The sequence below is a fragment of the Theileria parva genome (assembly GCF_000165365.1).
Source record: "Theileria parva strain Muguga chromosome 3 map unlocalized ctg_530, whole genome shotgun sequence".
Lineage (NCBI taxonomy): Eukaryota > Apicomplexa > Aconoidasida > Piroplasmida > Theileriidae > Theileria > Theileria parva.
Window position 1 is genome coordinate 981952 of NW_876245.1, and position 22795 is coordinate 1004746.

General features: G+C 36.3%; 10 protein-coding genes across 10 annotated transcripts; 4 read left to right on the forward strand and 6 right to left on the reverse strand.

The window, feature by feature from the left end:
• Positions 1-4: 4 nt before the first annotated feature.
• TpMuguga_03g00471 (uncharacterized protein) lies at positions 5-1995 on the reverse strand. Its single transcript, XM_061305703.1, has one exon. The coding sequence runs from the start codon at positions 1819-1821 to the stop codon at positions 70-72; it is 1752 nt and encodes a 583-aa protein (XP_061161036.1). The 5' UTR covers positions 1822-1995; the 3' UTR covers positions 5-69.
• A 314-nt stretch (positions 1996-2309) lies between these two features.
• TpMuguga_03g00472 (uncharacterized protein) lies at positions 2310-3361 on the reverse strand. Its single transcript, XM_758406.2, has 2 exons — positions 2955-3361; positions 2310-2925 (listed from the first exon to the last, which is right to left on the reverse strand). Exons 1-2 carry the CDS (start codon positions 3134-3136, stop codon positions 2730-2732), a joined length of 378 nt encoding a protein of 125 aa, XP_763499.1. The 5' UTR covers positions 3137-3361; the 3' UTR covers positions 2310-2729.
• On the forward strand, positions 3220-3788 carry TpMuguga_03g00473 (Signal recognition particle 14kD family protein; the record flags this gene model as incomplete). The annotated part of the gene is made up of 3 exons (XM_061305704.1): positions 3220-3322; positions 3485-3597; positions 3638-3788. 3 exons carry the CDS (start codon positions 3220-3222, stop codon positions 3707-3709), a joined length of 288 nt encoding a protein of 95 aa, XP_061161037.1. The 3' UTR covers positions 3710-3788.
• Positions 3789-4608: 820 nt separating this feature from the next.
• Positions 4609-6433, reverse strand: sua5 (Telomere recombination family protein; the record flags this gene model as incomplete). Its single annotated transcript, XM_758408.2, has 1 exon — positions 4609-6433. One exon carries the CDS (start codon positions 6431-6433, stop codon positions 4682-4684), a length of 1752 nt encoding a protein of 583 aa, XP_763501.2. The 3' UTR covers positions 4609-4681.
• A 21-nt stretch (positions 6434-6454) lies between these two features.
• TpMuguga_03g00475 (uncharacterized protein) lies at positions 6455-7956 on the reverse strand (the record flags this gene model as incomplete). Its single annotated transcript, XM_061305705.1, has 2 exons — positions 7065-7956; positions 6455-7031 (listed from the first exon to the last, which is right to left on the reverse strand). Exons 1-2 carry the CDS (start codon positions 7895-7897, stop codon positions 6455-6457), a joined length of 1410 nt encoding a protein of 469 aa, XP_061161038.1. The 5' UTR covers positions 7898-7956.
• A 62-nt stretch (positions 7957-8018) lies between these two features.
• Positions 8019-9392, forward strand: TpMuguga_03g00476 (MED6 mediator sub complex component family protein). Its single transcript, XM_758410.2, has 7 exons — positions 8019-8132; positions 8186-8293; positions 8324-8405; positions 8456-8639; positions 8956-9046; positions 9110-9265; positions 9294-9392. The coding sequence occupies exons 1-7, from the start codon at positions 8099-8101 to the stop codon at positions 9377-9379; spliced, it is 741 nt and encodes a 246-aa protein (XP_763503.1). The 5' UTR covers positions 8019-8098; the 3' UTR covers positions 9380-9392.
• A 660-nt stretch (positions 9393-10052) lies between these two features.
• Positions 10053-10751, forward strand: TpMuguga_03g00477 (uncharacterized protein; the record flags this gene model as incomplete). The annotated part of the gene is made up of 1 exon (XM_758411.1): positions 10053-10751. One exon carries the CDS (start codon positions 10053-10055, stop codon positions 10749-10751), a length of 699 nt encoding a protein of 232 aa, XP_763504.1.
• Positions 10752-11430: 679 nt separating this feature from the next.
• TpMuguga_03g02575 (uncharacterized protein) lies at positions 11431-11860 on the reverse strand (the record flags this gene model as incomplete). The annotated part of the gene is made up of 3 exons (XM_061305886.1): positions 11431-11595; positions 11652-11726; positions 11759-11860. The coding sequence occupies 3 exons, from the start codon at positions 11858-11860 to the stop codon at positions 11431-11433; spliced, it is 342 nt and encodes a 113-aa protein (XP_061161787.1).
• Positions 11861-12065: 205 nt separating this feature from the next.
• On the reverse strand, positions 12066-15252 carry DED1 (DEAD/DEAH box helicase family protein). Its single transcript, XM_758412.2, has 2 exons — positions 15021-15252; positions 12066-14218 (listed from the first exon to the last, which is right to left on the reverse strand). Exons 1-2 carry the CDS (start codon positions 15142-15144, stop codon positions 12117-12119), a joined length of 2226 nt encoding a protein of 741 aa, XP_763505.1. The 5' UTR covers positions 15145-15252; the 3' UTR covers positions 12066-12116.
• A 715-nt stretch (positions 15253-15967) lies between these two features.
• Atp8a1 (phospholipid-translocating P-type ATPase flippase family protein) lies at positions 15968-22141 on the forward strand. The gene is made up of 6 exons (XM_061305706.1): positions 15968-16410; positions 16569-16746; positions 17318-17834; positions 18189-19115; positions 19592-21688; positions 21927-22141. The coding sequence occupies exons 1-6, from the start codon at positions 16358-16360 to the stop codon at positions 22115-22117; spliced, it is 3963 nt and encodes a 1320-aa protein (XP_061161039.1). The 5' UTR covers positions 15968-16357; the 3' UTR covers positions 22118-22141.
• The last annotated feature ends 654 nt before the right edge of the window (positions 22142-22795 follow it).

Here is a 22795-nt window from a genome sequence, read left to right on the forward strand (position 1 = left end):
TTCGAGTTCGTTTCTGAGGAGATACACACTTTTGCAATAGTTATTGGAATACTTTAGTATTTGAAATTTTTACCGCAATATTTTAATATCTTCATCGGATCCTAGTACTTTCTTCTCCATAATTTCTAAAATCGTATAGTATATTTTATCCTCGACATTGAAATTTTCTTTTTGAGTGATTAAATTATTGAAAAACTCAAACTCTTTCCCAACCTTAAATTCATTCATAAATTCTCTTGAAAAGCCCAAAATGCGTTCACTTAAATAGTTAATTGTTATATCGTCAATATGAGCCTTAATTTTAAGTAACAACTTCTCAATTTCCGCTCTATAAAGCTGTGGTTCGGATTTTAAAAGGCATTCAGCATAATTCTTTATTATTAAATCCTTCTCCTCCTGGTCAATTAGATGCTCGGGAGTATTTTTAAGCTCGTCTACATATCTTTTCTTATCCTCGGCGTTTAAAAGGTTTTTGGTAATGTTATGTACTACCCAAATTGCGCTACATTCAGTATATTCTTCGTCATCTTCTAGTATTAACTTTGGAACTAAATCTCGAATATCACACAAAAAATCATCCAAATAAGCTGAGAAAAGGAAGGGGTTTTTTATTAATGCTTGATTGTAAAACTTCGTAAACACTAGGTGATACACAGACTCTAGTTGTGCACTTAATTCTTGTTCCTCGGGACTGTAGTCAATGGGAGTAACAGGAGTATTTATCACCGAGTGAGTAGTTTGTGGCTTTTTAGAAGTTGGAATTTTAGACGTAATACGATTGTGCATAGATTGACCATCGGTATTATTTTCTTGTTCCAAGTCAACTGAGTACATTTCATTCAGCCTATTTTTAATATGTTCGTGAATGTCAGCATATTTAACGCCACTGAAATGTTTTTCATATTTGTCCTCAATATAAGTTCTAAAATTCTTCACTATAGTCACCTCAATCAATACATATATTTTTTTCTGTATCTCCAAATGTTCTTCTTCACTTATCAATCTCCCAAAAAACACAAACTCCTCATCCTCAATATCATTATCCTTAAGATTATTATCCTTAAGATTATTATCCTTAAGATTATTATCCTTAAGATTATTATCCTTAGGATTATTGTCCTTAGGATTATTGTCCTTAAGATTATTACGTTTTGAAACGGTTATTAGTTTTTCATTTAAGTAGTGAACGATAAAATGATAAATATGTTTTCTTAAGACGTCGGATGATTCCTCAAATTCTATTGAACTCATTGGATTGTTGATGAGCTTGATTAACAAATCCTTCCCCCTTTCACAAATTAGATGCTCAGGAGCCCTTTTCACCTGATGTGTTAATAACAGTTTGTCTTCAAAACTCAGAGTTCTTTCTTTCCCCTTATCTATCATAAGTTCGACTCTTTTTCTAATAATGCATTCGTACAAATATAATAAATTTCCGGTAATTGAGGGGTTTTGAGTGCCGTATATGGGATCATTAACAGGGTGAAAACTAGGGTCACCAGGTAGAAACGGTTTATTATAATTATTTTTAAGAAGGTGTAGATAAAAAGAGTTAAGTTGTGTTTTCAACTCCCTTTCGTCAACACGAGTGAAGATAACAGTAGTAACAGGAGCGTTTGTTACCTGTTGATCAGTTTGTGACTCCTCAGAGATTGAAAGTTTTGATTCAATAGAATTGGAGATAGAAGTAGAATCATCAGACGCTACACTTTCGTGGTCTGATTCACAAGATTCAACTTTCTCGGTATTTGAGAAAACTGTGAGAATTGAATCCTGTGTACCGAGATCCGAATTAAAGTTGACATCAGGAATAGTAGCCATTCTTAAAAATATTGAGAAATTTGTAATTGATAAAAATTCTGAATAAATAAAGTGAATTAAGAATATCGAGATCTAAATAAGGGAAATGCGATATGTAGATTTGAGTGCTAGGATCTGAGTTACTATTGTAATATTTTGAAAGTTAAAAATAACAATACAGGATTAATATATAACATAAATATGATTAACTTTGCCTGGATAGTTCAATCAGATTATTGCCCGTATAGTTAGAATTTGGGGGAACGGATCTAGGCCAACTCAATCATCATTATAGGTATAATATATTTAAAAAATCGAATTGTAGATACTTAGATAATAGTTTTAAGAGTATTCTAGCATTATAATTAAGGGTTTTTATATTTATTTTCATAATCCAAGGGAACTTTCTAACTTATAGCCTAGAAATATAATTAATTTAGCTTAATTTAGAATAATTTAGGGTAAATTCCCCTTTTCTAGAGATACAATAGTGGTAAATACTATTAGAATTGTAGTTAACGGTATAAAATTATAGTTATAGTACATTAGGTACGGTACCAAGTTACACAATTAAAACAATTTTTCTATACTCAAAATTAACTTTTTAAAAGAATTTTAGGCATTTTGATGTCTAAAACATCAATAGGAATGTGTTAAAATTGTTTAATTTAATTTTCTGAATAGTCGAAAAATTTTAATTTTTCCGGAACCAAATGCCACTTTTGGGTCCGGGCCATTTGGACAAAATTCGAATAAATTCAAAAATCTTAAAACCTCAAAATTTCCACGTAATTCACTCAATAAATCATTGTTAAGAATCGGAAAATTATTATAAAGTGAAAATTAACTGTGTACGCTGAGTAACTGGACCTCTAATTATATGCCTAGTGCTACTGTGGTACCTACTACTGTTATTACTATTACTACTGTTATTGGTATTGGTATTGTTTGTTGAATATCAAGTCTAATCTTGTCACATCATCTTTTAACTCTTTTTTCTCATTAGTTTTATCATTTTTAGTAATAATTTTCTTTTTCTTTGGGTTAGGTTTGGGTTTTTGGAATTTGCTCAGCAGTTTCAATTCCGCCGAGGACAATTTAGTTTTCTTATATCCAACGCCATGCCTAAAACATTTTAACAGTGTAAAATGTACTTTTTATTCGAATTAACACTGGCGAACGTGTTAGATGCGTCAATAGTTGAACCAGTTGATGTGTCAATAGTTGAATGAGTTGTTGTGTCAAAAGTTGAACCAGTTGTGTCAACAGTTTCTGGAATATTTAAGGAATTTTTGAGTTTATTTAAAATTTCAAGTTCCGTCTCATTGCTATACATTTTTCCTAATTATTCTCCGTTATTCCCCATCCTCGTATAATTTATTATAATTTACAATTTATAATGTAGTATAATTGTTAATTATGGTTTTACTGGATTGTGAGGAGTTTTTAGTGGAATTAACGAAAATGATCCAAGAAGATTCCACCAACACCAGCAAGTCACTCTGGATCACATACAAACGATGTAATTCACACTAGTTACCCCCTTTTACTCCTAATTTGATAATTATTTTTACATAAATTTACGTAATTATACTTTATTTTACATAAATTTATTCTTAATTTTGCATATATTTACCCTTTTTACATAAATTTGGGTAATTGATATTAAATTGTTGTGTTGTAGATATCCCGAATACGAGAACTTGGAGGCATAAGAAGGAGGTAGAGATAGACCCTGACGAGGACCCTGTGTGCCTTATCAGAGCCAAAATCGGTAGAAAAAAGATCTCCACATACGTAACAACTTGGTTAAATGAGATTTTAATGTGTGTTGTAGGTCCCGAGCACGATCTGTGAGAATTTTAGCGCCGCAATTAATCATATTTCAGAGTCCATGATCAGCCAATAACCGCAATTTTCACCAAATCGCACTTTTCACACAAATTTTAACACCTAATCACAGCTTAAATGATATTTTAACACTAAAATACGTAAATAATACTAATTAAGGAATAAATTAATACTAATTAAGGAATAAATTAATACTAATTAAGATTAATTAAGGGTAATTAAGGGGTAAATTAATACTAATTAAGGGGTAAATTAAGCCAAAATAGAGTAAGAATAATTCTAAAACAATGATAAAATAGCTTAAATAACCACTAAATAGCTCTAAAATAAGACCAAATAAGACCAAAATAGAGCTAAATAGGAGCTAAATAACCACTAAATAGCTCTAAAATAGTACAAAATCAAGCCTAAAATAGTACAAAATTAAGCCTAAAATACTACCAAATTAACCCTAAAATACTACTTACAACCCCTAAATAAGCTCTAAAATAAGAGCTAAATAACCACTAAATAGCTCTAAAATAGCTTAAATAACCACTAAATAGCTCTAAAATAGTCTTAAATAACCTCTAATTAACCTTTAAATAACGTTTAATTAACCTTTAAATAACGTTTAAATAACGTTTAATTAACCTTTAAATAACACTTAAATAACATGTAAATAACACTTAAATAACATGTAAATAACACTTAAATAACATGTAAATAACGTTTAATTAACCTCTAAATAACACTTAAATAACATGTAAATAACACTTAAATAACATGTAAATAACACTTAAATAACATGTAAATAACACTTAAATAAGCTTAAAATCCTTATAAAATTGGCTAAATAACGCCTAAAATAACCCTAAAATTAGCCTAAAAATAGCTTGAAAATGACTAAAATTAAGCTAAAATATGACTAAAATGCGCCTAAAATAAGGCTAAAATAACACTTAAATATGCCTAAAATAACACTTAAATATGCCTAAAATATGTTTAAAATATGCCTAAAATATGTTTAAAATGCGTAAAGTATAATACATTAGTAGAGTAGGAATTTAATGGCGTTTTTGACGTGGTGGAGGTGAATGACTTTCCCGGCACTCGCCTTTAAAACGCGGTCGTAAACCGCCGAAAATAACTCCTCACGCTCCACCCCAAAGTTAATCGCTATTATCCTCCTAACCCGCGATCTCACTCCCGAATACACACTCACTCCTGGGTTTACACTTGTAGACTGAGGACTAACACCAGACTGTACACCAACACCAGAATGAGCACTTGTACACTGTAGACCTTTGGACTCAGCTCTGTGTAGAGCTGAGTATAGTTTATTGGCGACTACGGCGTGCTCGGTGCCCAGTGGGAGGTACAGACAGAACAGGTGCGAGTACTTCCTAAAGTAATTCCCAATGTCAATGAGGATAATATTTGAACAATTAACTTCCTCATAGTCAAAGTTTAAATTATACGTTAAATCGCCCGTGACTGTACTGTTTTTACTCGTGCCCTTGAGGTGCTCCGCACGGTCACTCACCGGCGTCTCAATTATCTCAATCAAATACGTAGGAACCACAGGGGCGTAATGCCTCATCAGCTGACCTGGCATATTCAACACTTTTTCCATACATGACTTGGTATTAATTAGTATAGCACTAGTGCTATGGGTTAGAATGGGACTGGGGGTGATCCTGGGACTACTGCCTGAGCTGGAACTGTCGGGAACAATTTCCACATTTTGCACCGTAGTACTGTCCAAAATTTGTATATTAGGAAACTTAGCGAGTGCCACGGTGAGATCCCGTAGAGTAATTGAGCCTTTACGCAGTAACTCAATTTTGGCCGTGCAGTTGGTAAAATTCCCAAAGTAATTCTCATACGGACTCACACGGTACCCAGGACCTAACTGATCATCCACATACCCACACTCTATCAACCCCAACATCATCTCAAACACGTCCACAACACTATTAGTCCCGGGGTTAACACTACACAAGTTAACATTACTCAGTTCTGTGTGCCCCGGATGATAATAGTAATGATTATCATCGGAGTAGACTTTGATAATAGTGGACTCGATGCCTATGGAACAATTCCCGTCGTCTAGGATGTGTAAATTCTCGTTGGGAAACTCGTTTTTCACGTGTTCCGGGCATGTCGGGGATATGTGCCCAAACTTATTCGCACTGGGTGCGGCCAACGGGATTTCACTGAATTCCAGCAATTTGAGGGTAATTTGATTATTTGGACATCTTACGGCTATGAAGTCTGAGCCGTTGGTTAACAGCGCGGAGACCGCCTGACTACGTCTGGCAACTATAGTCAAAGGCCCCGGAGCAAATTTCCGTGCCAAATACAATACTATGAAAGATTCGACAATGTTAGTGTTGTACAAATTCCTTAATGCATAGAGGAACGAGTGTACGTGTACGATTAAGGGATCGTCAAGTGGACGTTCCTTAATCTTAAAAATGCGTAAAATCGACTCGTCCAAGTGAATATTACCCGCGAGACCATAGACTGTTTCCGTAGGTATTGCAATTAAACCACCTGGCTCCCTTAAAATTGTCGCGCAAATTTCATATATTTCTTCCGGAGATCCGGTGATCACGTCCGAATCGGGGTAGAGGTGGGAATCGGGATCGGATTGCTTTCCATTCAGCCTAAATGACTCTATGGATTTTGGAGAAGAGTGTCGTGATTGAGAATGTGTAGTGTGTGTGGTGTGTGAGAGACAGTGTTGTGGTTTGAGATCGCTCCGGATCTCAGGTGACTTAACTCTCAGAATTGTCATTTTTACACTGTTTAAGTACAGTTACAACTGTGGCAGCAGAGACGAGATCCAGCCTTTGGAGTTTAAATCATGTGAAAACACAAACAACAACAGTTTTATATGAAGGAATTCAGGCTCATCCAACTGATACTCCGCACTGTCACCCGTCACACTGTTGAAACTGTCCACACTGTCAGTGTGTGTGTAGAGAATCCTGGAAGTGACGACGGGATTATTGTGTGTGAGGATGAAAGTGTCTGGATCCTTGGAGGCTTTGATGATGCTAATGACTTCACTGTTACAACACAATTTGAGGGTTAAACGGGGGTCAAACTGGACCTTCTCGATAGTGTCAATCACGTCACTAAAGCGGTAAAAAATGTCAATTCCGTCAACTATCAACGAGACTTTGCTCTTGTCATACAATATTCCGTCCTCCAATACGCCCAGTTCCGTACCACACTTATCACAACCAAATGAACACTCAGTAGTCTCAGTGTTCCCAGTAGTCTCAGTGTTCCCAGTAGTCTCAGTATTCCCAGTAGTAGTAATATTCCCAGTAGCAGGAGTGTTCCCAGTGTTGTACTGTAGGATGAGTGACGTATCGGAGATGAAGGCTCTAAAAAAGTGTTAATATAACTAAGGGAGTTACAATTTGCGGTGTGTGGGTTTGGGCGTGTGGTTGTGGGTGAGTTGTGGCTGACACTCTTCGCAGTAAATTGAGCCGATGGAGTTCAAATACAAATCTGAAGGTAGTAAAATGAGCCTAACTTTTGTTAACTCACGTAGGAGATTATCACAGCGTTTACACCGGACCACGCAGTCCACGGGGTTAACAGAGTTACCACGGTGCCCAGGGTGAATATCAGTTTGAGCCCTTGACAGTAACGTGATGAAAGATAATTTAGGATCAAATTCGATTAAAATGCGGAACTGCAACAGGTGAAATTCGCCAACCGAACGCACGCTAACACCCTGCAAAACGTCGCCCAAAATCACAAAATCCACACAATTCACCAGATAATCACAATTCACCAGATAATCAGAATTCACAAAATCTACACAATTCACCAGATAATCAGATTTACAGAGGGAATTGACAGAATTATTAGTGTAATTGTGACTGAGGAGTGGTTTGAGAATATTGTGGGCTTTATTGTTTATGTATATTAAGTTTGTGAGTATGTCTTGAGAATCTTGGGGTAAATTATTATTTTCCGGATTCTCCCTTAGATGATTAAGTTCCTGTGGTAAAGCGAGGGATATATTAAATTTATAGCAATTCCCTTTATAGATTTTCTGTTGTTCTAGGAGGCTATAGGAGTATTCAGGGCAAACACTGAAGGAATCTCCAGTCCTAACACTAGTGAAGAGGATTAACTTCTTTTGTCTGTTGAAGGAGATTTGAAAGTCTTTTAACTTTATGACAAGTTGTAAGTGTACGATTCCGCGGTTACTTCCGGGCGTCAGCTCGCAAAAATGCATTTAAACAAATTAATATATACATACAAACTGACATTAACTAAAATAATAAATTATCACACTGTTTTATATATAAAAAGTAATTTTAATCTTTACCCACACTTTTTTTCCACCAAAATTTTAATTTAACTAATTTAACTAATTAATTTGATTAATTAATTAATTTAATTTGATTAATAAAAATAATGTTGATTAATAAAAATAATGTTGAGTAATAATTTATTGAATAATTCCGGAGGTATTTTTCAAATTTACGCCGTTACACATGAGTTAACTGCGTAATTCCTGTAGATGTGGAGGATTTTCTGTATGAATTTGAGGACGAGTGTAAAATTGAGTTTATTGACCCTCAGTACCTGTCACAAGTGACGTTGGACAACGAAAACTCAGCCCTAGAATGTGAGTTCCTATGACCAAATTAAGCTTCAGACTTTTACCTAAGTCCCTTTTACCTTAAACATCGCAATAAAGCCTTAAATGAACTCATAAGATCAGGACTTCCCGTTGACGAGTATTTCTTACACTATTAATATTTGACTGAATTACTAGATGGTGAATTAGTTATCAGGTGGGCTTGATATTCAAGGTGACGTATAATAATTTGCCTGATTTATACGAGGAGTCACTCAAGTTTGGCGCTAACTCAGCCAATAAATCACAGTTTTACATCATGTCATCCGTTTTCCATATCACACTCTACTCCAGAGATCTCGGACACAACTCCATCGAAAACACACCCATCAACGTAGTAACATAGTTATATAGTTAAGTTTATATAGTTAAGTTTATATAGTTAAGTTTATATAGTTAAGTTTATATAGTTAAGTTTATATAGTTAAGTTTATATAGTTAAGTTTATATAGTTAAGTTTATATAGTTAAGTTTATATAGTTAAGTTTATATAGTTAAGTTTATATAGTTAAGTTTATATAGTTAAGTTTATATAGTTAAGTTTATATAGTTAAGTTTATATAGTTAAGTTTATATAGTTAAGTTTATATAGTTAAAAGTGGTTAATATGGTTAAGAGTGTGATGGTGCAGCAATGTAATGAGTGTGTAGGTGTATTATATAATACAAGGCTCAATATTTATGTGTCCGCCGTTTGGCACCTTAATACGCACCAAACTACATCAGTACATCGCTCAGTTCGGTATCTCACTTTCAACACTATTAATATAAATACAAATATAAGTAATATTACTGTGTATTGTAGAGCGTTTTTATGACAGGATAAATGGGATAATGAAGTGGTCTGTGACGAACGGGTATGACTGGAATCCGAAGCCGAGGGTTGTGAATCCTGAAATTGAACATTTGTCAGAGCAATACAACTTCACCACCAAACACAGAAAAGACCACACCACCGACGGTAACAAATTATCTCATGATTTGTTCAGGAAATGTTAACCTATTCTACCCCAAACCAGAGGATAAAATTGCACTCAGAATCCTACAAGATCAATATAACAACCTATCACAATAATATACTATACCATATATATTATATATACTATACTATGTATTATGTATTATATACTATATATAATATGTATAATGTGTATAGTAGTAGGAGTATAAGGGTATGGTATTAGGTGTCTGGGTTTAAGGATTAAAGTATAGTACAGTACTAATATACTATAGTATTATGTAGTTAAGGATTATAGTACAGTATTATAGCTATATTGGTATAGTTATTAGGTGTTTAGGTTTAATCTATTAGACATAATACACTACTATATATACTATACTATACATACTATACTATACATAGGTATATAATGTATAGTATTAGGAGTACAAGGGTATATATAATAAGTATAATAGTGAGTTACTATAGTATTATAATACCACTTAATACCATTATTATAAGGTTAAATAATGTATTTAAAGCTCATGATTTAAGTTTTTAAGCACTAATAGTATTAAGATTCTGGATACTCCGAACTCCGCCACTAACACCCCTTAACACTTCTTAACACTCTTAATACTTGTTTACACTGTTTATTACTGTTAATAAACAGTTAATTAGAGTTTATAAAGTGTTATTGAGGTGAATTAACATGTGAACCACCAACTCAATTAGCATGTGTAAGAATGTGCTAGCCCTACCAATCCTAACTTAATACCAATAATTAACAATAAAATTAGTAATAATTATGGTGCGAAAGGAGTATGAGCATAAGGCTAAGTTGGTGAATGGATTACCGGTGTTATATTGTAAATTTGGTAAGAATAAACCCTGGGTTAACATTACTTCCACAAGGCCCAGTATTACACTTTTTACCTTTACCGACTCTGACAATATTACACACTCAATTTCAGAGTGTGACATAACACTTAACGAGTTGGTGATAAAAATAGTGTTCAAATTTGACGTAACTCAAATATCATTTGCAAATCAGATAATTTGGCGTTTTTGTGAGTGTTTCTGGTCTGGGTACCCGAGGTTTATCCTGTTTGACCTTGTGAAAAACAAGTTTAAACTAGTGTTTGACCACGGAATTGAGCGTAGACTGGAGACGAAGTTCACAGTTGTAGGTCGCGAGTGTGGCGGTGTTGTGGACATTGCCAAGTATGAGACTAGAGCTGGGTCAGACTTCTTAATATTTACGATTAAGGATAAACTGAGCCTTGTTAGACAAGGCGATGAAGTCATTTGGGAACGGCTACCACACGAGCCTCACCCTTACAAAATGCTAATAGACGTGGAAACTGAGGAAAGGATCCTACTCTGCGATGACAGATTCTTCGTCTGTAGAAGAGAAAACGGAGTCATAACACGCGATTCACACACATTCACACCGTTACTCAAGGAAATGCTCAGTAACTTTGAACGCCACCTAAATAAAAATTAATACCAACAATACATATATAACATTGTATACTATAGTATTATACTTATAGTATAGTATATCTAAGGTAGCTCCCTCTAGGGGTATATAGTTATATAATAAGATAGCTCCCTCTAGGGGTATATAGTTAAGTATATAGTTAAAGTAGCTCCCTCTAGGGGTATATAGTTATATAGTTAATTTAGCTCTCTCTTGGGGTATATACATTAACTATCTCCCTCTTGGGGTATATAGTTAGGTATAGTAAATTAGCTCCCTCTTGGGGTATATAGTTAGGTATAGTTAATTAGCTCCCTCTCGGGGTATACAGTAAGATAGCTCCCTCTAGGGGTATACAGTAAGATAGCTCCCTCTAGGGGTATAGTTAAGGTATAGTATTGGGTGTCTGGGTTTAGTACTACTCTGAATATAAGTATAAAGTTAAGCTATAGTATAATAGTACTAGGTATTTTAAAGCCTAGTACACTGTGTATCCTATGTAATTTACAATTTAAAGTCAGAAACCCTAGCATATTAAACCCCTAAACTAGCACTTTTTAACACTCAAAATAGCCGTAAAATGGGTTACTCACCTTTATACCATAACTATACCCATAATATCCTTAGTACCCATAGTATTATACTAAATACTAAGTAATATACAATTGTATGTGATAAATATGGTAATAAATTGATGTATTGTTTATTGTGTGATGATGTTAAGTTGTTGTTTGATTTGTTGTTGTAGTTGATAAAGTTGTTCCATTTCTTCTAGTTGATTAGACGCAGTATTCTCGTTTGTACTGTGCAATATCGAACTTATCGCCAAATCAGCTGCTATGGAACATAAACTCCGACACGAGTGCATCTAAACCAAATTAACCAAGTTAACAAAATTAACAAAATAAATAAATAAAAGGTTACAAATGAGTCATTGTGTAGTTTGACTTGGAAATTATCGATTTGTGTTCTTAGAATGGAATCCTGAGTGGTATCGATCTGAATCCAGAAATGAACTGATGAATAATTACTTGGCACGACTCTAAAATTGAGTAATACGCCGTGATTAATCTTTTACAGTAGATATTTATACTCTTGTGGATTCCTACCCTCTCCTCCTCCAACTGCTCCATTAATACTTAATAAACTCGGAATATGTTTACACCATTTTTTCGGTATTTTCAGAAAAAATCACAAATATCACACGAATTTTAGAATTAACTTTATTTTTTCAAATTTTCACAGAATTTTAGAAATTTTTCAATTTCTTCCTTTTTCACAATATATAGCCAAAAACAACACGCCAAATAATTAATAAAATTAATAATAAATATAATATAAATAATAATAATAAATTGATATAATAGAATAAATATGATATATTACAGGTCACCACCAATCGTCTTCAAACTCTTGAAATGTTCCGGCGGAGTTGAATTTGTTCTTGATTCCGTCAGTGTCCCTGACGTCTCTGGTCATTCCGTATCTCCTGTTAACAGTGTTTCCAGTGTTACTCATGTTTCCAGTGTTACCCATGTTTCCGGTGTTACCCATGTTACCCGTGATACCCCTCCGGCTCCCAATTGTATTCACGAGTTTCTTAAACCAGGGCGGGATTTCCTGATTACTCTCCTGTAGCAACAGTAACAAATCTTTTAAAATTGGCCTATTGGATTCGTTAACGAGTGATGTGGCAATTCCGATGTTTCCCGCTCTCCCAGTCCTTCCAATCCTGTGCACATAGTCGTCGATGTTCGTGGGTAAGTCACAGTTAATAACGTGGGTAATGTTACTAATGTCCAGACCCCTGGCCGCCACGTCAGTTGCGACCATAATCGGCCTAACCCCGGCCTTAAATAAGCTTAACGCTTTTTCCCTATCCTCCTGACTCCGGTCACCGTGGATATTCACAGCCTTAAAGTTTTCACTCAACAGGTAGCCCTCTATGAGATCCGCGCGTTTCTTAGTTTCCACAAATATCAGCACTAGGCCTCCGAGGTTGGTATTGTCCCTCAGTAGTTTGATGAGGTACTTGATCTTTTGATCCTGGTCTGCGTAGAGAAGCCGTTGTTTGATGAACTCGTTGGTGCTTCCAACGCGCCCAACGGCTAAGTATATGTAATCACTCAGGAATTCACGGGCCAACTGCTGTATCTCCTTAGGAAATGTGGCACTAAACATTACAGTCTGCCGTAACGGTGCTTGGTCCGCCTCTCCTCCACCCCTCACATCTCTCACATTATCTTTACTATCTCTACTATCTCTAATATCTTTACTATCTCTATTATCCCTATTATCCCTGTGATCTCTAGAGTTAATAATATCTTTAAAATCTCTATGAGAGTCTTTGTGGGTACTCGTCCTAGTACCCCTGTGGTTGGTGGGCATAGTGGGATGTGCTAGAATGGCTTTAATTTGTGGTGAAAATCCCATATCTAACATCCTATCAGCTTCATCCAGTACTAAATACTTAATACACGTGAAAATTATCTTCCTGCGTTCGACGAGATCTGTGAGGCGGCCTGGTGTGGCCACACAAATGTCACATCCTCTTTCTAGTTCAATTAGCTGTCTCCTGACTTCTGACCCACCGTACAACACTACAGTGCGTATTCCAGTGCCGAAATTGAACTTTCTGGACTCTGAAAAAATTTGTACGGCCAGTTCCCTGGTGGGCGACAGTACTAGGCACACGGGTAACGCAACTCTGGCGCCGTACAGAGGACTCAGTGTGGGTTGTTTTGGCGGTCCTGTCCTCAGCATTGAGGTTACAATTGGTAATAAAAATGCTGCAGTTTTTCCTGAACCCGTTTGAGCACAGGCCATTAAGTCCCTGCCCGCCAGGATCACAGGGATTGAATGCTTCTGTATGGGCGTAGGCTTTGTGTAGTTAACTTTACGAATGTTAGGGATTAACTTGGGATGTACTGAGGAGTCAAATTCCTCTATGGGCTTGATGGAAGAGTCGCCAGTCATCTGGACGGGAATGTTATCATAACTGCTAAAGTTAATCCCCGTACTCATACGGTTCAAAGGCTCAAATACCTCAGACTCCTTCTCCTCATAGTAACGACGGTCACCCCTAATCGCCCACAACGTAGGAGCCTTTCCAACATATCTGTACCTACTTCCCATCGGACGGTCTCCAATACTACGTTCTGAGGTATTGGAGATTGTACGGTCTCCCACAGTACGATCTGAAGTGTTACTAATTGTACGATCAGTAATGGTACGTTCGGAGGTACGTTCGGAAGTAGTAGTGATGGTACGTTCTGAGATACGATCTGAGATACGATCAGAAGTGTGTTCTGAGGTAAGATTAGAAGTGTGTTGTGTGGAAATTCTGAGGTTCCGATCGATGCTTGAGGAGAAAGAGTTGATATCGTCGGGAGTGAGTGGGATATTCCGCTCGACGATAGGGCCAGTGCTAGACTCAGTACGATACTTGGAACTTTTAGACAAATCACCGCCATTAAACTGACGAGACCTCACTAAATCATTGTCAACACATTTAACCAATAGTAACTAATCAGTAGTTAGGCAGTAATTAGGGAGTAGTTAGACGGTAGTTAGGGAGTGGTTAGGCAGTAATTATGGAGTAGTTAGGGAGTAGTTAGGAGGTAAAATAAGGTAAAAAATGGCTATTTTAAGGGTTAAATAGAGGTATTTTAAGGGTTAAATAGAGGTATTTTAAGGGTTAAATAGAGGTATTTTAAGGGTTAAATAGAGGTATTTTAAGGGTTAAATAGAGGTATTTTAAGGGTAAATTAGAGGTATTTTAGGGGTAAATTAGAGGTATTTTAGGGGTAAATTAGAGGTATTTTAGGGGTAATTTTAAGCTAAATTAGGGCTAAAAATAGCCATTTTAGTCCTTAAATAGGGGTAAAATAACGGTTAAAATGACTAAATTAGCTCTAAAATAACTATAAAATAACTAATTAATAGCTTTAAAATGACTAAAATGAGCCAAAATAATGCTAAAATATGACTAAAATTGGGTAAATAACACTAAAATAACACTAAAATATGACTAAAATAACTCTAAAATGACTAAATAAGGCTAAAATAAGTGTAAAATAAGGCTAAAATAACACTAAAATAACACATAAAAACACCTAAATAACCCTAAATTATGTAAAATTACTACTAAAATTACGCCCAAATGAGCATAAATTAATGCTAAATAACTCTAAATTAAGGATAAATAAAGGCTAAATTAAGCTTGATTAAGCTTGATTAAGATTGATTAAGCTTGATTAGTAGGTGGTTGAGGGATAATTAGGAGGAAATTACGTGTTTGGTTTGTTGTTTTGTTTGAATTGAAGGACTCGGGTGGCGGATTCCTTCGGTTTGGCGGTAGGTAAACTTTTTTCGCGGGCTTCGCCTGGGCCTCGGTTAACTTCACTTCATTCTCCATTTTCTCTATTATTTACACTTGTCCACGTAACTTACGCAGTAATACTTACGATTTCAGATACAATTCACAATTTCAGATACAATTTACAATTTCAGATACAATTCACAATTTCAGATACAATTCACAATTTCAGATACAATTCACAATTTCAGAAATACGATAGATAAAATGATAAAAAATTGTTCAATAATTGATAAAAATTGTTCAATAATTGATAAAAATTGGATAAAATAATGATTGAATAATAATTGAATAATAATTGAATGATTGTTGGATAAAAAATGTGGAAAGGAGGTAAAAGTACAGGGGAAAAATTTATACTTAAGTTTTAATTAATTTTTACAGGCAGAGTACCCAACCAAATACCCCGGATGGGGCTTCAAAAGTCATTTTTATCACTCAATTCCGCCAAACTCAACTCAATATTCACCTTAATTCACCTTAATTAATTATACAAATTTTAACTACACTAAAAATTTTTAATTCCAAACTCAACAAATTTTTACTCCTCCCCCCTTTTATCCTAATGACCCAGATTTCACAAGATTAACAAGCCAATTTACTATAAATTTTAATATAATATTTAATTAATTAATTAATTAATATTTGATGGGTTGAAATTGATGTTAATTTGGCTGGAATTTAATAATTTCAGGTTTTAGGCCAAGTTTATGATTTTAGCGTATTTAATTTACGTTACAATATTTACATATTTAACATTGATTAGTTAATGGTTTTAGAGGTGTAAAACTGAGACTTGCGTGAAAATGTTGCAAATGAGTCAATCAGTACTTTAAACACTTCATAATTTAATTTCTACACAATTTTTTCAATTCATTAATAATTCATCATAATTTTTACTTTTTCCAATAATTTATCAGATTTTAACCGAAATTTTTCATTTTTAACTGAAATTTTTATTTTAACGGAAGTTTTTATTTTTTTGTGTATAAAATTTGAATCCAGTTGATTTTTTAATTTTGTTTAATTTTGTAAAATATTTCCAAATTTCAATCTCAAACCAATGCCAGTAAATAACTCAACAACTGTAAACTAATCCCAAATAACATAAATAAATGTGAAATAACGTAAATAAATGTAAATTAATGTGAGATTATTGTAAATTAATGTGAGATTATTGTAAATTAATGTGAGATAATGAGAAACTTGTTGGAAAAGTTGATAATGTGGAAATAAATGTGAATATGTGAAGATGGTGTTTGGTCGCATATATGAATATGTGTATAACAAATACTTCAAAAAACCGTAACCTCTACTACTTAACATCCCATCACACAATTACACATTCTCTTACACATTTACACATTCTCTTACTAATTTACACATTATTATCACGAGATTACACATTATGAACTATGTTTAACTTATTAGCTATGTATAATTGGTATAATATGATAATATAGTGACGAGGAGTTGCGTGTGATAAAGTTGAATATACGTCAGGTGTTTGTGTGTTCGAACAGGGTAAAGACGACAAAGTACACGCCGTATAATTTTATCTTCAAGAATTTGTACGAACAGCTGTGCATACCCTCGAATCTCTACTTCGTTTTCATCGCAGTCCTACAGTCCACACCCCAAGTAATTTTTCATCCAATATTGTTATTTCCATACCCTAACCATACCCCCAAAGGGAGCTATCTTATTATATACCTAATTATATACCCCGAGAGGGAGCTACTTTACTATACCTAATTATATACCCCTAGAGGGAGCTAATTTATATACCCCTAGAGGGAGCTACTTTACTATACTTTACTATATACCCCTAGAGGGAGCTACTTTACTATACTTTACTATATACCCCTAAAGGGAGCTAATTTAGTATATACCTAGAATACCCTGAATTGTATACCCCGAGAGGGAGCTAATTAACTATATAGCTAGAACATAACTACATATGCCTTAGATACTTAAAACCGTAAATCCCCTTTGGGGACTAACCTAAACCCTTAAAAACTAGAATAGCTAGACCTAAAACCCCGAAGGATAATCCCCTCCGGGGACTTACCTAAACCCTAATACCTTAATACAATACTAATACTTTACTTTACAATACTAATACTATACTTTACAATACTAACCCCTAATGCCCTAGAATAAAATACCTAAACCCTAATACCTTAATACAATACTAACACTATGTGTATAGGTTTCATCAACGCAGGGCTATCCGGTGGTATTATTACCGTTGATAATTGTGTTGTTGTTTTCTGCTTTAAAGGACGGTTACGAGGACTACCAGCGCTACTTGTCCGACAACCAACTCAACAACAACATCGTTCAAATTGTTAACCTCCCCTACGTCACAGACCAGTCCAAACTTATCAACAAAGCTGATACTCATAAGGGTAAGGTAGACAATGTAGACACTGGGGACACTGTAGACACTGTAGACACAGGGGACAATGTTGACAATGGGGACAAGGGGGAAATGAATTCTGAGGGTGAGAGGTACGGGTTTGTGAAGGGTGCGTTGAGGAATAAAGTGTTGGTGAACAAGTATTGGAAGGATTTAAAGGTTGGAGAATACGTTTTTTTACAGAATAAAGACATTGCACCGGCGGATTTAGTTTTACTAGCCACCTCGGAGGAGAACGGATTTGCCTTTGTCGACGCTTCCTCACTCGATGGAGAAACCAACATCAAGAAAAAAGAATCAATTTATGGTGCGTTACTGCTTTACGGTGTGAGGTCCGCTCACACAGTTATTTATCAGTTAGTACACCCCAATGGGACTCTTTTTGTCCCCCTGTTACTACTAACTCAGTTACTCATTTACGCATCCCCATTATTTACTAATTTGCAACCTTTTTGGTATTTTATTTATTATTTACAATTGTTTTTTACCAAATGTGTTGTTGAAGCAGCAGAAATTGAGGAAAATTTCCTCGGTATTTCCCAGCCCGATCAACTTTTGACATTATTTCCAAAATCCCATTTTTTACAATTATTTTTTCCCAAAACTAACATTACTATAGATAATAATAGATAATATTGTAAACTCTGTAACAATGGTGTAGATGTGTACAATGAGTTGGGAAGTGACTTTGAGCATGTGATAACTGAGGTGCAGCGTTTACTGGGCCACTTCAAGTGTGAGGGCCCGAATAAAAACCTCATTAGCTTCGACGGTCATCTCAAGTATCATTTCTCCCAGAAAATCACTCCCGTCCCACTCAACACCGAAATGAAAAAACTTCTCACTTCCTACAAATCCAAACTACACACCCACACATCCAACCTCAATCCCACACTAACTGATACTCACCCCGTCAATACTACAGAGAATACTACAGATAATGTAGACACTGTGGAGAACACTATAGAGAACACTGTAGACATTGTGGAGAATACTCTGTCCTCCGAATCTGCTCGTGTTAGAAATGAGAGTATAAATGACTTTGAGAGTAACAGTGGTGAGATAAGGGACGCCCAGGTGAGTTTGAACAATTTGCTGTTACGCGGGTGTAAGCTTGTGAACACGCAGTGGGTGATCGGGTTCGTAGTTTACACAGGCCACGACACTAAGATATATAAGAACATTAGTAAGGCTCCGTATAAGGTAAGTAACTTGCAGCGGAAGATGATGAGAACAACATTTCTAATTTGTGTGATCCAGTTTGTCCTGTGTCTGATTGCCACATTTTACAATCTCTACATGCACACGCATAAGGTTTACGAGAAGTATCCGTACCTGTCACTCCAGACCCGGGCATCCGGGCTCTACATTGTCTTTGTGTATTACTTCTCCTGGATGGCACTGACCGCCAATTTCGTACCAATCAGCGCCATTGTGACACTGAACGCAGTGAAGTTGATTCAGGGGTTTTTCATTCAACTGGACGATTCAATGTATTGCGAGGAATTGAAGATGAACGCTAAGGCTAGAAATACCATGCTCAATGAAGAATTAGGACAAGTCAAACATCTGTTTTCCGATAAGACTGGTATCCGTTACGGTGCTTGCATCCGCTCACACAGTTATTTATTTACGGAGTTAGCCACCCAGATGGGACTCTCTTTGTCCCCTGGAAACCCAGTTATCTATTACTTAGTTATACAGTTTTACCCATCCCCACTACTTACAGTTTTTGCAACCTTTTTGGTATTTATTTATTATTTACAATTATTTTTTGGTAAATGTGTTGTTACTGCAGCAATGTGGAGGAAATTTTCCTCGGTATTTCCAACCCGATCAACTTTTGCATTTATTTCCAAAATCCATAAATTTGGAATTATTTTTCACCAATTTTGATCAATCTAAATTACTAGATAATCACCTACTAACCTTTACTACCCTTTATTAACATTACCTAACCCCTACATACCATTACCTAACCCCTACATACCATTACCTAACCCCTACATACCATTACCTAACCTCGTAAATAACCCCTTACCTTTCCCCGTAACTGTGTTATAGGAACGTTAACGTGTAATAAGATGGAGTTCCGTAAGTTTAGTATAATGGGTCACAGTTACGGCAAGGGTTACACTGACGTCATCCGCTTTGTCTATGCTAAAAAGGGAATTTACCTCGAGTCTGAAGCGTCCAATCCCAACTACGACAAGGAGTCCCATGTAAACCTAGTTGACGACACGTTGTTCCAGGAACTTAATGATCCCAGCCATCCCAGACATGAGTATTTGGTTGACTTTTTCTTCCACTTGGCGCTGAATAACTGGGCGATCCCCGACAGCTCCGATGACAGGATTTACATGTGCCCAAGCCCAGACGAACTCTGCTTCGTCAACGCCGCTGCCTTTTGCGGGTTCAGATTATTACAGAGGAACTCCAACTTTGCCACTGTATCTGTGTTCAACAAGATTTACAAGGTTAAAATTATTGCTCAAGCCGATTTCGACTATAGAAGGAAGTGCTCCACAACCATCGTGGCCTTTCACAACTGTAGTAATAGTAATACTATTGGTAGTAGTAATAGTAATAGTAATACTATTGGTAGTGGTAGTAGTAGTGTGGATAAAACTGCTGCTGGAGGACCTGACCCCGTAACGCACTGCCGCCAGAGTGTGAGTGACGAGTTGCTGAACGAGGACATGAGCAAGTACCGGATAATCCTATACTGCAAGGGCGGCGACAACGTCATGGTCAGTAAACTCAAAGAGATCTCCGAAGTGGACTCCGTAACCCTCCGGAACATGAAGAATTACTCCGTTGGCGGACTAAGAACCCTAGTTTTCGCCAAACGCGAACTCAGTCACACAGAGTTCCGCTCATGGCTAACGGAGTATAACAAATTAAAATTGTGTATAGAGGGACGTGACGAAAAGTTGGCGGAATGTGTTGGGAGGTTGGAGTGTGGCTTGGAGTTGCAGGGTGTGACGGGGATTGAGGATAAGTTACAGGACGGCGTCTCAGAGTGCATAGAAAAGCTCCTAATGGCCGGGATCAGAATTTGGATGCTCACCGGCGATAACCTCGACACCTCAATCAACATCGGAATCGCCACCAACCTCGTCAACATGCTCTCCGACCGCATCATGCTGGATTCTAACACCCTGAGATATTGTGACTTAGCCACGGTGATACAGAGCAACGTGCGCCGTATCGATGAGGAAAATAACATCTCCAGGCACCGCTGCATCATCATCGACTCCATCACCATAGAACTTCTTTTCAAGGGTATCACTAGTGAACACAATCTAACCAATGATCATACAGAGCTCAGTGTGTTATTTCTAGAATTAGTGCGCCGAGTGCATTCTGTGATATGTTGTCGTATGACTCCGTATTTAAAAGGTGCCGTGGTATCATTTGTGAAGTCGAGGCTGGGTGGGATAACGCTGGCGGTGGGTGACGGCGCCAATGACTGTAACATGATCCAGACAGCACACGTGGGCGTTGGGATCAAGGGCCGGGAAGGTTCCCAGGCCTTCAACGCGTCAGATTTTGGCATCGGACAGTTCCGGTTCCTCTCACCGCTCATACTACACCACGGCCGGTGCTGCTACAGGAATACCTCCAAGTGCATCTCGTACATGTTTTACAAGAACGTAATCCTCATTATTCCCCTCTTTTTCTATGCGTATATAAGTTTATTTTCTGGGCAAAAAATCTACTATTCGCTGTTTGTGGCGATTTACAATGTGGTGTTCACGTCGGTGCCGGTGGGGATTTTTGGGATTGTGGACCAGGACTATAACAAAAGCTTATCGGCAAAGTACCCGCACGTGTACCAGCTGGGACAGCGGAACTACTACTACAACGTCGTCAAGTTCTCAGGCTGGATACTTAACGCGGTGATACAGTCGGCAATAATATTCTTCATGATGACGCTGGGACTGGGCGATGAGTTTTCCATACCCTTTTCCAAGGGACTAATTGCAGACGCTCCGACACTGGGAATTATGCTGCTGTCCGCCGTGTTCATAATTGTGAGCTGTAAGCTAGTGTTGGAGACGTGGTACTTTACGAAGATTACGCTGCTGTCTCATTTGATTAGTATTTTTTTCTTTATTGTCACGGTGTGCTCGTTTTCAGCTTCGCCAGTTTATTCAGGTGCGGTGCGCCGTTACGGTGCTTGCTTCGGCGTGTATTAGTTATTTCTACGGAGTTAGCCACCCCGATGGCTCTCTCTTTGACCCCCTGGAAACTCAGTTATCTCCTTAGTTATCCCTTGGTTACTTATCCCTACGGGGTTTTAGTTTACACATTTTCACTCACTTTTTAGTTATTTAACCTTTTAGTTGAACCTTGCTCCGTAACGGAGTCTTAACTGCATCTATTAATATTGTAGCGAATTCGGTGGGATCTGCGTTTGTGTTGTTTACGAGTTACCGGTTTTGGATCGTGCTGCTGGGGACGCTGATGCTGTCAATGTACAGGGACTACTTTTACAAGGTGTTCAAGTACTCGTTCTGCCCGCACTACTACCACCACGTACAACGAGTCGAGTACCTCAAAATCGAAGATCCCATACCCTTTTAACCTTAATCTGTTCACTATAGTATTTGTGTTATTACTGTGTTTTACTGTAGTTTACTGTATTATAGTGTGTTTTACCTAGTAATATATACCTATAGTAGTATACTATACATACTATAATATAGTATGTATATAGTATAGTATTAGGAGTATCTTAGGGTATAGTATATACTTTAGTATACAGTAAGATAACACTTGTTACAGTACTATTAAACACTTACTACTCCTTAACACTGTTATTATAAGCTTAAATAATGTATAATAAAGTCATTTTCACTATGTTATATACACCTACTACTATAATATACTATATATTATATACTATGTATAATATACTATATATAATATACTATGGTATATATTGTATATATATAGTAGTAGGATTATGTTAGGGTATATATACTAGGTACTACTAACTACTTCTTAACACTTGCTAATACTGTTAATACAGTTATTAAACACTCTAAATAGTATGTTATAACCCTTTAAATGATATTATAACATACTTTATATTCAATCAATTTACCAGCCGAAACCATAAACCCAGACACTTACACCATACACATACTATATAACATACTATATAATATACTACACTATATGATATATACTATTATATACTATATATGTATATTGGAGTATACTAGAGTACATTCTATTACATTACTTAACACTTCTAAA